Source organism: Triplophysa rosa, linkage group LG4 (genome assembly GCF_024868665.1).
Source record: "Triplophysa rosa linkage group LG4, Trosa_1v2, whole genome shotgun sequence".
NCBI lineage: Eukaryota > Metazoa > Chordata > Actinopteri > Cypriniformes > Nemacheilidae > Triplophysa > Triplophysa rosa.
In genome coordinates, this window is record NC_079893.1 from 6,204,297 (window position 1) to 6,219,204 (window position 14,908).

The 14,908-nt window shown below is 36.0% G+C and overlaps 2 protein-coding genes across 3 annotated transcripts; both read right to left on the reverse strand.

The window, feature by feature from the left end:
- Positions 1-6: 6 nt before the first annotated feature.
- Positions 7-9,544, reverse strand: cfap221 (cilia and flagella associated protein 221). Of its 2 annotated transcripts, XM_057332826.1 has the most exons (25): positions 9,501-9,544; positions 8,789-8,961; positions 8,595-8,695; positions 8,177-8,263; positions 7,764-7,859; positions 7,577-7,677; positions 7,369-7,472; positions 6,955-7,114; positions 6,182-6,296; positions 5,762-5,873; positions 5,221-5,317; positions 5,046-5,115; positions 4,841-4,924; positions 4,392-4,463; positions 4,178-4,229; positions 3,822-3,907; positions 3,505-3,585; positions 2,619-2,726; positions 2,310-2,480; positions 2,023-2,166; positions 1,795-1,895; positions 1,626-1,721; positions 1,440-1,544; positions 1,310-1,345; positions 7-724 (listed from the first exon to the last, which is right to left on the reverse strand). In XM_057332826.1, the coding sequence occupies exons 2-25, from the start codon at positions 8,916-8,918 to the stop codon at positions 598-600; spliced, it is 2,436 nt and encodes an 811-aa protein (XP_057188809.1). In that variant the 5' UTR covers positions 8,919-8,961; positions 9,501-9,544; the 3' UTR covers positions 7-597. The 2 variants fall into 2 exon arrangements, with proteins under 2 accessions (XP_057188809.1, XP_057188810.1); XM_057332827.1 differs by lacking the exon at positions 9,501-9,544 and having other exon boundaries at positions 8,789-8,970.
- A 411-nt stretch (positions 9,545-9,955) lies between these two features.
- On the reverse strand, positions 9,956-14,904 carry crfb15 (cytokine receptor family member B15). Its single transcript, XM_057332137.1, has 7 exons — positions 13,458-14,904; positions 12,533-12,647; positions 12,152-12,318; positions 11,903-12,057; positions 10,971-11,136; positions 10,614-10,738; positions 9,956-10,500 (listed from the first exon to the last, which is right to left on the reverse strand). Exons 1-7 carry the CDS (start codon positions 13,486-13,488, stop codon positions 10,159-10,161), a joined length of 1,101 nt encoding a protein of 366 aa, XP_057188120.1. The 5' UTR covers positions 13,489-14,904; the 3' UTR covers positions 9,956-10,158.
- Between the last annotated feature and the right edge of the window lie 4 nt (positions 14,905-14,908).

The window sequence follows — 14,908 nt, forward strand, 5'->3', positions numbered from 1 at the left end:
TCTTTCGTACAGTTTATTACACAACTCAACTCCATTTAGTTCTACAGTGCAGAGCAGCCTTTATATTTCATTACAAAAAATATGCAAAATCTTTTAAATAAATATATTAATAAAAAAGATATTATAATATAAAAGAGCTGAGAACAGAAGTTAATATGAGCAAGTGGAAATCAGAATACCTTGGGTGTGGGCTCTTTTGGTCCATGACCACCCCCCAAAATACCCTACAACTATGAGGGACAATGGCAGCAAATTTTGCAGCACTGTATTTTTTCAGAATTATGTTAAAATGCAATTACAAGACTCGATTCGAATGCAAATGTCATGACTGGTAACATGTGTCAACCAACCATAAACTTCCTGCAATACAAGGTGATAATTAGGCTGCCTTTTTAGGCGTTTTTTAGGGATCATGTTACAGACATTGACTGCCATCTGGTGGTCGTTGTAATTTACTACAGCCTGTTTGATTGCATGATCTGACGCCGTCTGCTTCAAGGCTCTTACTGACTTTCTTCAAAAAATTAATAGCAGGAATGAAAATTCTTGAATTTGCGAAGCAGTTACAAAGGCATTTTCTATTCCAGGATAAGAACCCTATTTATTCTCATGAGATGAGAGGCTGCTGGTCCTGCCTAAAGACTTTAATTGTTTAAAACTTTGCATAACTTTTGTTCCCAGTCTGATGTTGTGGTTGGACTCCAGTGGCTGCTCACATTGCTCTCTGGGAAAGAAAAATGATTACAGAGAAGAAGGTTATCTTACATAATCTTGATACAACTATTTTGTTATCCTCACAGACAGAATGCCAATGTCAGAAGAGAAGAACAGACAAAAACAAATACAAACATACATCTACACAAATAACTAAACATGCCATCTGTTCATTACTCATGGTAGCTGCAGTCTGGTTAAGCACCTGTAATCTATGTAAATATTGTTTCCATAGATGCACTGTACATAATGTAATGTCATTTTTTATGAACTACAATAACATATACGTCTATTTTTAGCATTGACTTAAAGGAAGGGCTAATCTGGAAAATTATGGTGAATGGTTAAGTGATAATAAAAATAAGCAGAGTTTTATGAGTTGAGAGTTTTCTCTATAATGTTCTTAAATTAGCATAAACACACGATGGGATTTGTGTGTATTTTTGTATTTACTTTACTAAAGCAAATCCTGGTTATGCTGCATCTGGCAGTCATAATGCAATTGGTAATGACAATATTATCATTTTACGGAGTCAAATGTGGATTATGGATGAATATTGAGGATGTTGTGCTACCCCGATGTGATGACTCTCACCTGCTGGTTGTTGCTGATGCCTTCGGTGTTGGAGTTCTGAAAAAAAAGACTGCGGTTACCATCCATGATAAACCACGATTAAAAAAGGCACAATTATGTCAGATGGAATAATGTATGAGCGGTTTTCTACCCATCGTCTTCATCCTCTCTCAGAGATGTTGCCGAAGATCTTCCAGACAATCCAAACTCCGCTTCGACCATTTCAGGAGTGAGACGGAGGTCTGAGCCATCTGACCTGACAGAGGATCCAAACTGTGAGTTCACAAATCCTGCCCCAAACGAATAACAAAGATGGATTGACTGTGTCTATACTTACAAGCCAGTTTGAATATCATCTCTGATGCTGTCGGGCAGATCCTGAAGGGCGGGCGGAGCCTCCGTAGGAAGCAATATGTTAGTGAAGGGGTCAGACCTGCCGATTGCAAAGCAACATTTTAATGCTTGAATGTTTTATTTTATTTTGACACGGAAGTCTGTGTGCTTACATGTGTGAGACGTGGTCTCCTGTGAGGGTTGACATCCTGGATAAAATCTTCAAAGATGTTGAAGGAAACTTCTTCCATGTCATAACCCCTTTGATTACATCCTGCGTTTGATATATCGTTCATCTTAATATAAAATCTATTTCACTTGTGTCTAGGCGAAACAACTAAGATATTAACAAATGAGATCTTATTTCTAGCTTTTCATTTCTAGGAAAATTTCCAACGCACCTTTCTATCTAGAAACTTCTTCTGTGTTGCTGGGGCATACATGCTCTTCGACGTGTATCGTGGCAGCGGGCACAGGTGAAAGTCTAGATCACATTCCAGGTACAGCGGAGCCGGTTTAAAAGCATGAACGTTGGGTGCAGGATTCTGTCATAAAATGTTATGACATAATAGAGATTGAATTGAATAGTATATAACACAGTATCAAAACTGATTGAATACACAAAGATGCTGTGCTAATACATTTATATAGAGATTCTATATGTAACAGACGGTTGCTAAACACATACAAAAATCTGGAGAGGATGGACATTTGGAGGTTTCAGTAATGCTTCAGAAGCACTGAAACTAAGACTGGTATATAAATCCTGATTTGATCCCTCATGTTCCTCTGCGTTCCTGTCCGGTTCATCCTCACTGAGATCTGCAGATGTACAAGCCAGCACCGGCAAAATCTCATCCTATAAAAATTCAAGACCAGATCGATCAGATCAGAACACAATCATTGGCTTACAAACGTATTTTTATTACTGGAGTAAATTGTGTTATAAAAAACAACGACTGAATTTAAAAGCTATAGTTATAAATGTGACGTGTACCTCCGCTCCAGTGCGTAATGTTCTCATCAGGTGAGATGGAATGAAGGTTGCTGCAGCATCGTAGACAGAGACTGGCTGATAGCCCATAATTCTGTAATACTGGGGAACCTTAATAGTAGATTAGGTTACAAATCGACAAATTTATCCCGCACAACATTTCAGTACTATAAATATAGCTATATCTAGTGGTTACAATATTCTGAGAACGTTCAAGCGCAAACAAATAGCAACACACTAAAGTTGTTTTGCTCAGCGGTAGATTTTTTATAGTTTAAGAGAATTCTTAATTATGCGTTATTTAGTAATCAATAAACCATATTTATAGAAATTCTTATGGGAAATAAAATTGAGACATATTACCAAAAATAATACGTGTGATTCTTTGGTTTCAGAATTTGGTTTGCTTTTAAAATCTTGAGTTTTATTTTGCACAACTGGAACAGATTGAGAGACTGTGAGATGTTGTGACATTGTGTGTTGACAGAACATAGAAAATGACTACATTCTTTTTCTCAGAATTTTCTTTCTTCATTTAATATCGCTGGTGTCTAAGTGAAACAATTGAGGTCTTATGTCCTATGTGATAGTAAACTAGACTATTACTTCATATTTTATTGTAATTCAACAGTACTACTGACAAACCCATTAATAACAGAAGTGGTTTAGTATGTTTAGCTTCTGTGCTTTGAAGTGTTTCCTGTTTTTTCCGTGTCTTGCCGCTTAACCATAGAACCATACAAAAAAGGACTGAGGCACTTTTAGAAAACGTCAACATTTCGCAAAACCACGTTGGACTTTTCAAGGCAAAGAGCAACCTCATGGATTTTCAGCAATTTTACGAAAAATCCCTGAAATCAGAAGTGGAAATGATTGTGTATTCGCATACCTTTAGATCGAATATTGGAGTGCTGGGTTTCATATCCAGTACGGGCGGTCTTACTGGAACACGACCCAAAGCATTCACAGCCTTAAAACCACAACACATATTTATCCTCAACAGAAAATGCCCTGAATGCTGAAATGAAATTTCTTGGCATTGTTTGTACAAAACAAACGGTGGGTGATTTCGAAAAAATTCTAAACTTTTCTACAGTTCACTTTCACTTGTTGCTTTAACATGGTGGTTTCTAAATAGTTAAGCAGTATTATTTTAACACAGATAACTGAAGAAGTTCAATAATAACTATTTACAATGTATCTTACAAGTTCATCAGGTTGGTCTTCAGGTAGAAATGTAGGAAAGCTGAAGGGCAGAAGCTTTTCTGGTGTCAGCTTTAAAAGTTGCTCGTCTACAACAAAAGTAGGGACAAATGTCGCAAAAAAGACTAAGTGAACAGGGTACTTCTCACCCTCATGTCATATTACACCTGTATGACTTTCGTCTGTAGAAGAATGTACTTTAAAGAACGCTGCTAACCAAACATTGGCCCCTATTGACATTTTTCAACATTTTTTGTGTTTCACAGAAAAAGAGTCAACATGAGAGTGAATACGAAATCCCTTCTCATATCAACGCTCCTTTTCCACATTTGAGAGGTATGCAAATTTGCCCAACTCACCAGATTCTTTGTCTGCCTGAAGTGTCTTGTTCCTACGACATTGATGAACAACCTAAAATAAAACACAAATTCCACTTTTATTAGTACATTTGTGCATTTTATTCACTGGTTATTAGCATTGTAGCTTGTACAACAAGTGGTACACAAGCACCATAACAAAATAGGTTAAATATTCATGTTTTAATTACAATAAAACTCGCAAAATGAGTTATACCTTACGAACAGCTTGCTGGAAGAGTCTGAGAGCTTTCGATCTGACCTTTAGCTGGCCAGTAGATTCTGGGAGCTGTAACGGAAAGAGAAGTATACTGGAGTGGAATTTGGGACTTTTTCAGTTCAATATATTAGATGAAATATAAGCCACCTAAAAGTGAAGAAATTATACATTTGTACAGTAAGTCATTCAAATAGATGCTAACACTTGCATGAAACACATGCGCTCACAACGTGTGACAAGTGAGTCACAAGCTTTCGCTAATTTTGACATGGTGGTAAAAAATGGCGTACTACCAACTTAAGTATGTACATTTATGTTTAAGTACACAGTGTAAGTATGCAAAGAACAGACACCGAGTTGACACTTGGTTTTCAAGTCAAACAGTCAAGTGATTCAGGGAGACAGATGCATTTATTCCAAATAAATACAAATAATAATTCATGTACCTGTCCTGCATTTCTCAAAACTCTTCGTGAAGAGCGTTTTGGTGAGGATTTTGAAATGGCCACAGATTTACCACTATATTTGAGCTGAAACACACACACAAACACAGTATGAACATTCATTAAATATGAACATAATGCTGGACAAGTAAAAAAACAAAAATATATCTATGGTCTTTCATGTTAATTGTGGATGCTTAAGGCTCACTTTACATTCACCAACTGCCTCTTCTTGCTCTTTCCGAATTTTAAGCTTGTCATTACCCACATCAACCTTCCTGAAAATAAAATCCATTTTTAGCATATTAACTATATGATACTGTACTGAGTGTATTCTCAATGTAGCCCCTGTAATGTATCAGTAATGTAATAATGCAACACACCAGCGGTTAAGATCGCCTCTCTTCTTTTGTTTCGCATTCTTTGAAAATGTGCTTTCCTTCATCTTCTTGTTCTGGTCTGCAGGTTTGGTAGACATAGCTTCAAGAAATAAAACATAATGGGTTAAACCACCGTGATCACATCGATTTATATTTGATTCGTTTTTATGTAGTCCGAACTGCAAAACACTATATATGGATCTCATTTTGGAAACATTTATGTGATTTTGTATTTGTATGTTGAAAGGAATGAAATCTTTTGACATGTGTTTTTGGCCATGGTGGTCTGATGATAAAAAATATTTTTAATTCAAAATATGACATATTTGATATAATATACACCCTAGTAGGTGAAAAAGTCATAAAAGGACATTTAGAGTGTCTATATCTGTATTTACAAATAATGCAAGTGAATGAAAGGGTTTGATTTTCACTGTAAAAAAAAACAAAGAAAAGCAAAGCAAAACAAAACAAAACAAAACAAGAAAACTAAACAAAGCAAAAGAAAAAAGAAAACAGACCCTCTGGATCAGAAAGTTCTTACCAAGGTTCTTAGATCTTGTTTTGTCTTGTGTTTGGATTTCACTCAGACCTGCATTTGTGGGGAAATCTGCGTTGGAGATCTGAAGCTGTGCTTTTCTTTTCTTGTCAACACCCTGTAAGTGATTGTGAAAATGTGACTCTGTGATAAAGCAATACATGCTTCACCCATAAACATTTACTATTATTCACTACTATTCCTAAGCTAATTGAAATGATCCGATTTACAATACTACAGTTCACACTAAAGTGCTTTAATTCGGTGAATGACTTTGAGGCGTATACGTTCAATTCAAATTTAATTCAGACAGCTCAGTGCACAATACGTTTTTATTTCAAAATGCACACAAATCTTTCCGAAACACTCCAAACTACACTTTTCAGCAGGTGCCTTTTCAGGAAGCCCAATAAAATAACCTCTTACCTTAGGCAAGGATAGAGCCATTTTAGGTCTATGATGAGATCCCAATGGTTTTCCATCGACAGTCTTTTGCTCTCCAACCAAAACATTATCATCCTCGCAATCTCCATCCTTTTTACTAAGGTAAAATGTATATAAAAAAAAAAAATCACACATATCTAACATGACTACATAACTAAAATTATGTTATTTTAAAGTGAGTGAAGCTTGACTGAGCCAAAGTGTTCCTGTAGCTCAAAGGGTCCAACATAGTGCTAGCAACTTTAAGGTCATGGGTTCATATCCCAAAGGCAATGCATGGTAGCACAAAATTCATACCCTTTCTTTGTGGTATAAGATCATTCATGTCTATAGCACAAACTTCTACGCCAGGTTTCACAGACAAGGCTTAGCTTTAAGCCAGGACTAGGCCTTAGTTAAATTCGGATATTTAAGTCGCTCTTATAAAATGCCTAAGAAAACAACATTACTGGTGTGCATCTTGAGACAAAACGATGGCACTGACATATCTTAAGATATTTCAGGGCAAGTTATTTTCGTTTAAGACGGCTCAAATATTCATTTTAGTCTGGGACTAGTCGTAAGACTTGTCTGTGAAACCGGGCCCTAGGTTCTTTTAAATCACCAACCCTTATGCCGTAAAAAACAGTTTAGTAAATGAGCCAGAATTGAAATCTAGAGATTACACATGCACATAGAGAAATAAAGCGGTTTGGCAAATCTAGACAACCTATTTATTGTAAAAGTTGACATATGAGATGAATAGCACATGATACCTGGGCGGCAGGTATGGAGAAGAGGAACCTGTTACTGTCCAAACGACAGGTTTAGAGTTGAATTGAGAGATGACCAGTTGCAGTGTAATGTCAGCTGTACAATATCGCACGGGTGTAAAAGTCACTTTTAACTCCGTCTTTCCGTTTGCCGGAATTATCCCTGAATAACACACAGACAATCTGGTATTTATGAGATTTATGTAGTGTTATGTACTGTATGTATTTGGGTAGTTAACATAGCAAAATGTAGAAAACAAATGGTTAATCTTACATTGTTTTATATTATTCATATTTTTATTTATCATATAAAATAGCATGAGATTTATCTTAGTTTTTTTCTAAATTTTTGCTGTCACACCATAGGACAAATTTGCATATTATTCTGTCAACTACCCATAGACGAAGGCCGGTTACCTGATAGTGGTCTTACAGTAAAGGCCTCATGGGGTTGAAGACAATGCACTTGGAACTCAAAGTCTATCGGACAACTGCATTTAAGTGGAATCACATGACTGATGCTAAAAAAAATCAAATATTTTTGAATACCTCATCATTGGAATCATCAAATATTTTCTTTGTATACAATTTGCTATACTGCATGTTTAATCTCATATTTGTTTACCTCTGTCCAAGTGGCACAGGTGGTAAACTAATGTGAGATGGAATGTGAAGGTCATTGATAACAGGGTATGCGTGAACAGGAACTAGTAAGTTCTCCTCTGCCTGAAACAACAGGACAAAAACAGAACACATCACAGCCGTCCTGAGCATCATCAGTATCAGCGTATCAGAGGAGAACATGTTCTCACCTCACAGTGAATTCTGATGTTATCACAAAAATAACGCCACTCGTCCGGATGAAAGTTCACTGTAACGGTGTACGCCAGACCCGGGACCAGTCGGCACTGAAGTTGGAACAAAGACAACAATCGGCTGTCTGATATCTTGAGCATTGTTTGGATGAATGTAATGGAGAAATCTCATAAATAAGAAATGATATTGCATCAAAAATGACATTAACAACAAATAAAACAAAGACAAATTACAAATACAAAACAATTTGAATCTTTCCGTACATTTTTTTTAGGTATTCATTTTAGTGAAAGATATAAAGTGCTTATTTTGACTTACAGGGTGAAATGTGACATTACGTTATCGTGAGATTCAAAACTACACGATCCACTTTTTAAGAATATTGTGATATTTGTAAGCTGATGGTTACCTTTTTTGTGTACTTAATTTGAAAATTCTTTGTCTGAGGGGGCAGAATGTGAACACTGAGCACATCTGAAGAGATGTTGACAAGTTTCTGGTAAAGACATGACAGCATTCATCATTACATCATACTTCCTCCTATATTGATTTTCTTCCCCTTCTGAAATGTTGGTTTTAGTTACAACGCATATTTCCCCATGACCGCAGTGTAATGTCAGTGGAAAACCGCTCATGTGATTCAGACAATAGTCTTTAAAATCTCTAATAGCCAATCTTTTGTTGCAGATGAATGAAAAGCATTGTCAAAACCCCCCAAATAACATTTAAACATTCACAGAACATTCCTTAAACATTTTACACCCTGTTTAAAACATCTGTTTAACTTTTTTTTAGCAAGAAAAAGATGAGCAAGTGAAAAGACCAACCAAGATCTTCTTGTAACCCTTCCCTACTTCAAAGCCACTGAAATGCAGTTCTGACGGTTCGGCTTGAACTACACTGTTACTCTTCAATTTTGCGAACACCCCTGAAAGAAAGGGCAAACGTCTCATAAGATGCTAATTGTTTACGATGGGTGGTGTAATAAAATATGTCTATTTTAAGCAAATTGTGATCTTACTGGTTTCAAGTAGGTGATGGGGGACGTTTCCACTTTTTCGGGTGTCCTCTACCAGTTGGCTAAGAGGAAGCAGGTTTCTTGTCCTCGCGCTGTTAGAGAAAGTCTCAGGGGCAGAATGTGCCACCTCCATCACGGCTGGACTTTACGCTGTTTTTATCATAAACACACTGTACCTGTAAAACAGCAGTTGACATGCATTTCATCTAAATAGGCCTATTTTAAACGTGTTTTTAATTTGTGTACAAACAGAGCAGGGGCATACATCGAACTTTTTCAGTGAATATTGCCCAGGGCACATTTGATAAGCATAGGCACAGTCTTGTCAACAAAAAAGCTATTGAACTTGGAAATAGTATTTCAATGAACATCATTTAAAAACACGTTTTTGTGTAACTGGTCATTTGACTCGAATTATTATTTAATTTAGATTAGCATTTTACATAAACAATCCTGATGTAAAGTAAAATGCAATCAAAGTTAAATATTTCAAAAGGAATTAAAAATACCAAAATGAGGAAGTCTTCTTTAAAGAGTTTGATGACAAAAAAAACGCTAGCTTAGCATTTGTAAGCTACAAGCAACAAGTACACCAATAAACAGATAATATTTATGCCAATAGTTTTATGTAATTATTTGTATGGTTTCTCTTTTATTTAAGTTTTAACTGAATCGATATTTTCGTTGTAAAAAGCAGGCACTTCCGAGAACGTACCTGTTGATACTCCGGTGCAGTCATGTCAACAATCCACCTCACCATGGCAACAAATGCCGACAAATTAAGAGTACAAAGGTGCCACAACCAGGAGCTCTATAGAGCAGTAAGTAAGGTTGAAATAATATTCATATGCTATAGGGTTGCTCTACAGAAAAATATAACTACAGGTGAATGAACTAAAAAGAAAGAAAACCCTTTCGTTATTACACGTTTCAAACAGTATTTGATTTGAACAAAATTCCTCACTCTTTTTTTTTGTCCCCAAAGCTTTTTTAAGTATTATGCAAATTAAAAAATCCTTGCGTTGGTAAACTAATTTTGCTTACGGTATAAAATGTCATACAGCTTAGCCCCAACAACAACATAAAAGTGTTGTATAGGCTATAGTTATTGTGAATCAGAAATCAGAGAAGTGAACAGACCACACAATAAAGATAGTTTTTTTTTTTGGTAAATATAATTTACTGTTATACACATTATTTACAATAACAATCAGTCAATTCAGTCATCCATTCAGTAAACAGCTTTACACTTATTTACAGTCATATAGAAGATAAGTATGTAAAAACATATTGCACCAGGTATAATAGAACAAACACAATAATGTGGAATATTCGCTGTAAACAAAACATCATCAAATATTAGCTTGTCTACCTCAGCAAACATTTGTATGTTTCATATCAAAGTTGGAATCAGCTAAATTGTAGTAGTAAGACTGAATGCCAATGGAACTTCCAAAGCCAGGTTGATTTAAATGAGCGACAAACTTGTTCTTTAAGCATACTGGGTAGAGATGGTTCGGGTAGAAAGTAGGTGCGGGTTTTGTTTGCATCAGGTGTTTGTAGTCATACTCCACTTCTTGAATTGGGGCTAGACAGCACGTGTCCTCCGGGTTCACGGCTTTCACAGCGATCCCTTCATGAAAGTGGTCCTCAGATATGGCACTTATTTTATCCAGCTGTTCTTTTTGGTTTGATGTAAGCTGTATTGCTTCAAACTGAAAAGAGTGTCAAATGGTTTGTTAATGGCATTTTGGCATGTTAATGGTTTTTACAGTCAAAGATATGATAACTACTGGTGTGTCTATGATGTGATGAAGTAGAGACATACCTTGCTAAAACGATCAGGTAGTTCGGTTTCAGGATACAGAAACTCTTTCACTTTATATATCAACCAGGAGAACAGGAGCACCAGAGGAAGGAGGACAGCTGCAGCGATGACGCAACTGGTCAGAACTGATAAAAAAGGAGTGGAAATTCACTTAAAGGGTGTCTGTAAAAGCATTCAAGCTATGCATTTCTAGCAATCAAACCAATAAAAATCAATTGTCTACAAGTTCTTGTGATTTTGTGTGCCATAAAGTACATCATAAACAGACTGCTGCATGTTTTATAACATGAATACAGTGTTGAGTTTTTGAAGCTCAAGGTTTCCATCCAGTTTAAAAGATGAGCAACGTTTACATACCAGGAACGTTGAGCACACAAACAGCCGGACTGAACGGGGTCTCGTTTCTTTTGCCTTTGAGAAGCATTCGCACCTCAGCGCAGTATCTGCTCCACGAGCTTAATTCTTTTATTTTCATCGTCACGTCTTCCTCCTTGTCTTCGTTATTAATCGTTTTCTCTCTCACCTACAGGAACAGAGTTCATTTCAGTTGAGACGGCATGAAATGACCCTTTTCAACGAGGCAGAACGCATTCGTTTTGTTCTTTAAGCTCAATTCGCAGTGTTATCAAAGCAAAGTTCATGGGTTTGAACCCCACGAAACACAAATACTGATTGAAAAACATACAAGTCATGTATTTGGTGGTATAAAAAGGCATAAACTAAAACAACTTTAAAGGTCCAGTGGCTGCAATTTAGCGGCATCTTGTGGTGAGGTTGCGAATTGCAAACAACGGCTCACTCCACCGCTTAACCCTCCGTTTCAATGCACTATGGCGGCTGACACAGGACTAAGATGTCATAATATTTTCGCTTCTTTGCTGAAGGAGATAACGTATTTACGAACGCACTCTGTTTGTCCATTTAGGGCTCCTGTAGAAACAACATGGCAAATTCCATGCAAGAGGACCCGCGGTGTATGTATATGTAGATAGAAATAGCTCATTCTAAGGTAATAAAAACATGACGCTTCATTATGTAAGGTCTTTACACACCTTTGAAGACACAGTTATGTATATTATATTGCATTTCTGCCAATAGATCCTCCAAAAAAATGACACACCGAACCTTTAAGTACATCATTTTTTACACGCTAAGCAAAGATTGTATATTACATTTACAGTAAGTTCATAGCTGCAAGTTAAATTTTTCGAACTTTATTGTTACATTAACACGTACATCACTAAATCGTATTCAATACTGAAACCTTTAACGTGCAATAAACGTCTTACCGATTCCTCAAAGCCATCGATCCAATATTTGATGACATAAGACACTTCCCTGTAAACTTTCCTGAGTCTGCCCACTTTCAGCACCGGGTCTTGGACGTGCACTTCCAAAATATTGCTTTTGATGACAAGATGTACAGTAGGGGGTCCTATGATAGCTATAGGGCATCAAAGTAGTAAATGTTATATAGCAGTAAGCTAACAAAGAGAGTTTAGGCCCAAGCTCTAGAGGTGCTAAATTCATATACTCACTTTGCGTGTCAGGTGTGAACACATCTGCATTAACCCACTTAGAGAACCGTCCCTGATGCTCTGCTCGCACCTGGAAAATGTACCTCCCGAATACAGTTGGCAACTGTCCCGCATCACATTTCAGTTCTTTAGAGTTGTTACAGATGTAAGTTGTATCTTTCCCCAAGCTGCAGGGGCAATATACGGATGTCAGACACAGCACAATAATACGTCAGGTAACAACTTCTCTCTACAATAAGGTTATTGTTTTCAACTTCTGCAAAAATGTAAGTTTCAGTCCATTAACATTTTTCATATTATTAAGTGGTCGTTGTTTTTATTTTTTTGCATTCTTGAGTTGGTACTAGAGTGTATAGTGAGTGTACTGTATGTGGTTCTTACCTATATCTTGTAGTGTATGTTACATTATCCATAGAATTGTGCAGATAGATCCACTCTACAACTGCACCCATGTTGACGGAAGTTATCTTCACATTCTGGGGTGCTGCCAATTTTCCTGAAGTAAAACAGAACCACCACGGTAGGTATTACATTATACAGTTAATGCAGGTGTGTTAAAGGGACAGTTCGACCGAAAATAAAAACTCTGTCTTCATTTATTCATCCTAGAGTTGTTCCAAATCTGTATAAATTTGATGAACACAGAGAAATATATTTGGAAGAACGCTTGTAACTAAACAGTTCTTGGCCAACATTGTCTACCACAGTAGGAAAAAGGACAATATTAGTCAAAATTGCCCCAGAACTGTTTGCTTTCCTACATTCTTCAAAATATCTTCTTTTGTGTTCAAGACATTTACAAAGATTTTTTTGTACTATGGTGGCCAAGAACTGTTTGGTTAAGCGTTATTCAAAATATCTTCTTTTGCACTCAACAGAACAAAGAAATATACACAGTTTAAAATCCAACAAATTTGTTTTTGTAAAATTTTTGATATATTAAATCATGCAGGACAAGTGTGACTAAAATGTCAAAAACGTCTGAATGGTTCCATAAAGAACCCTTAACATAATCTGAAGAACCTTTTTTGGCCAAAAAGTAGCAAGGTTCTTCGGATTAAAAAAAGGCAAGAAAGAGATGGTTCTTTAAAGAACCAAAATGGTTCTTCCATCTATGGCATCGCCGAAGAACCTTTGACGCACGTTTTATTTTTAAGAGTGTAGCAAACCTTTAGTATATTTTACAACGAGTGTCGGCACAATATTTAAATATAATTTAAAATGAACCAAAATAAACACGTTTTATTTATACTTTCTTTTGAAACATTACAATCATCTAAAATAATAGTTAGCAAACAATACTCACCGGCATGTGTTGGGTGAACATTTAGTGTCATAAAGAGTATCTAAGGCAACACTCTGAGCTCCACAAACATGACTGTAATGATCAGTGTGACAGAGCAAACGATGGCAGACAATTTAAACTCTCTCTCCGAGTCACATGATTAACAGGAACCAGTAACAATGACTTCCTCTTCAGGCATATACAGACTAACAGACAAAGATAAGCAAGATCAAAAAATATGTTTTATTTATTATAGAAATCATTTGTGCATTTAGACTTTATCTAAACAGACTTTTTTCTTGTACTTGTTTTTATAGTGACATATAAAGATGTACAGATAAATAATACAAACCGGGGGAAAAAACGGGGAAATCTGACTGCTCTTGGAAAATCAACATTGCCCCAAACTGTTGCTGTGGTCATGTGTCATCCAGTTACAAAAATAAAGGATGTCTAGATTTTGGTCTAGTCACATACTAACCTATGAATGAAGCTGTGAAATTGTTAATAAATGATTCAATCAAAAGATTATTTAAGTATGATAGCAAATATAACTCAAAACTCCTTTGAACAAATTAATAAAGCATCAATAAAAACGGAAAGAATATTATATTTAGGAGTTTAATCAAAATCAATGAAATACCAGTATAAAATTAATTTAAGAGTCTGCTCAAGCATCTGCTGTCTTGTTCTGTTCTTTTAAAGATTCGAAACCTGCGCCAGAACTGATTTTAACACAATTTCCCAAATTTTGCAGCAGCTATTTATTTCTTTTCAATTATATACCATTGAAATTATTTTTAAATGACACGTTCTTTCGGATTGACTTAATCTGTAATAATGCTTGACCATGAACAAAATGATGCAAGTCTATGTTCTCAAAACAAGCTTTTTTCCAAACTCAGCACCGTGCTTTTTAAGCAACATAGCTGATGTGTAATAATACGTGACAAACAGCTTCTCCTTATCTTTTCCATTAAAAAGATAGTTCTGAATATCTTACAAAAAACACCCTTCTGCCTAGATCACTCTTGTAATGAATTCTCTGTGTACTGGTTTATACCATCTGAACTTTGTGACTGAAACTTTGTATACCTGGCATTTCTCATTATTACAGCCTACTTAAGATAAATCACTTGTTGTATTCATAAAGCGTCTGCTAAATTATTAAATGTAATGTAAATGACTATATCAGAAGAGAATGCAATCATTCACCAGCCAAGCAAATTCATAATGAAAGACAAATGGCGGCCAAAATGTGTTTTCATTTTTATCAACCAATGCAGTGGCACGTTAAGAAACCTACAATTACATTTCATCGTCTGGTAAAATATTCTTTTTGCAGTTACAAAAACGTATGACTTCAGGGTTAGAATCAAATAGCACATCTTAGAAATAAATATACTCTGGACATGCTCTTCTCCAAGGTGCAAAACCATTTTGCAATTGTCATAAATTGTGTATACAGTACA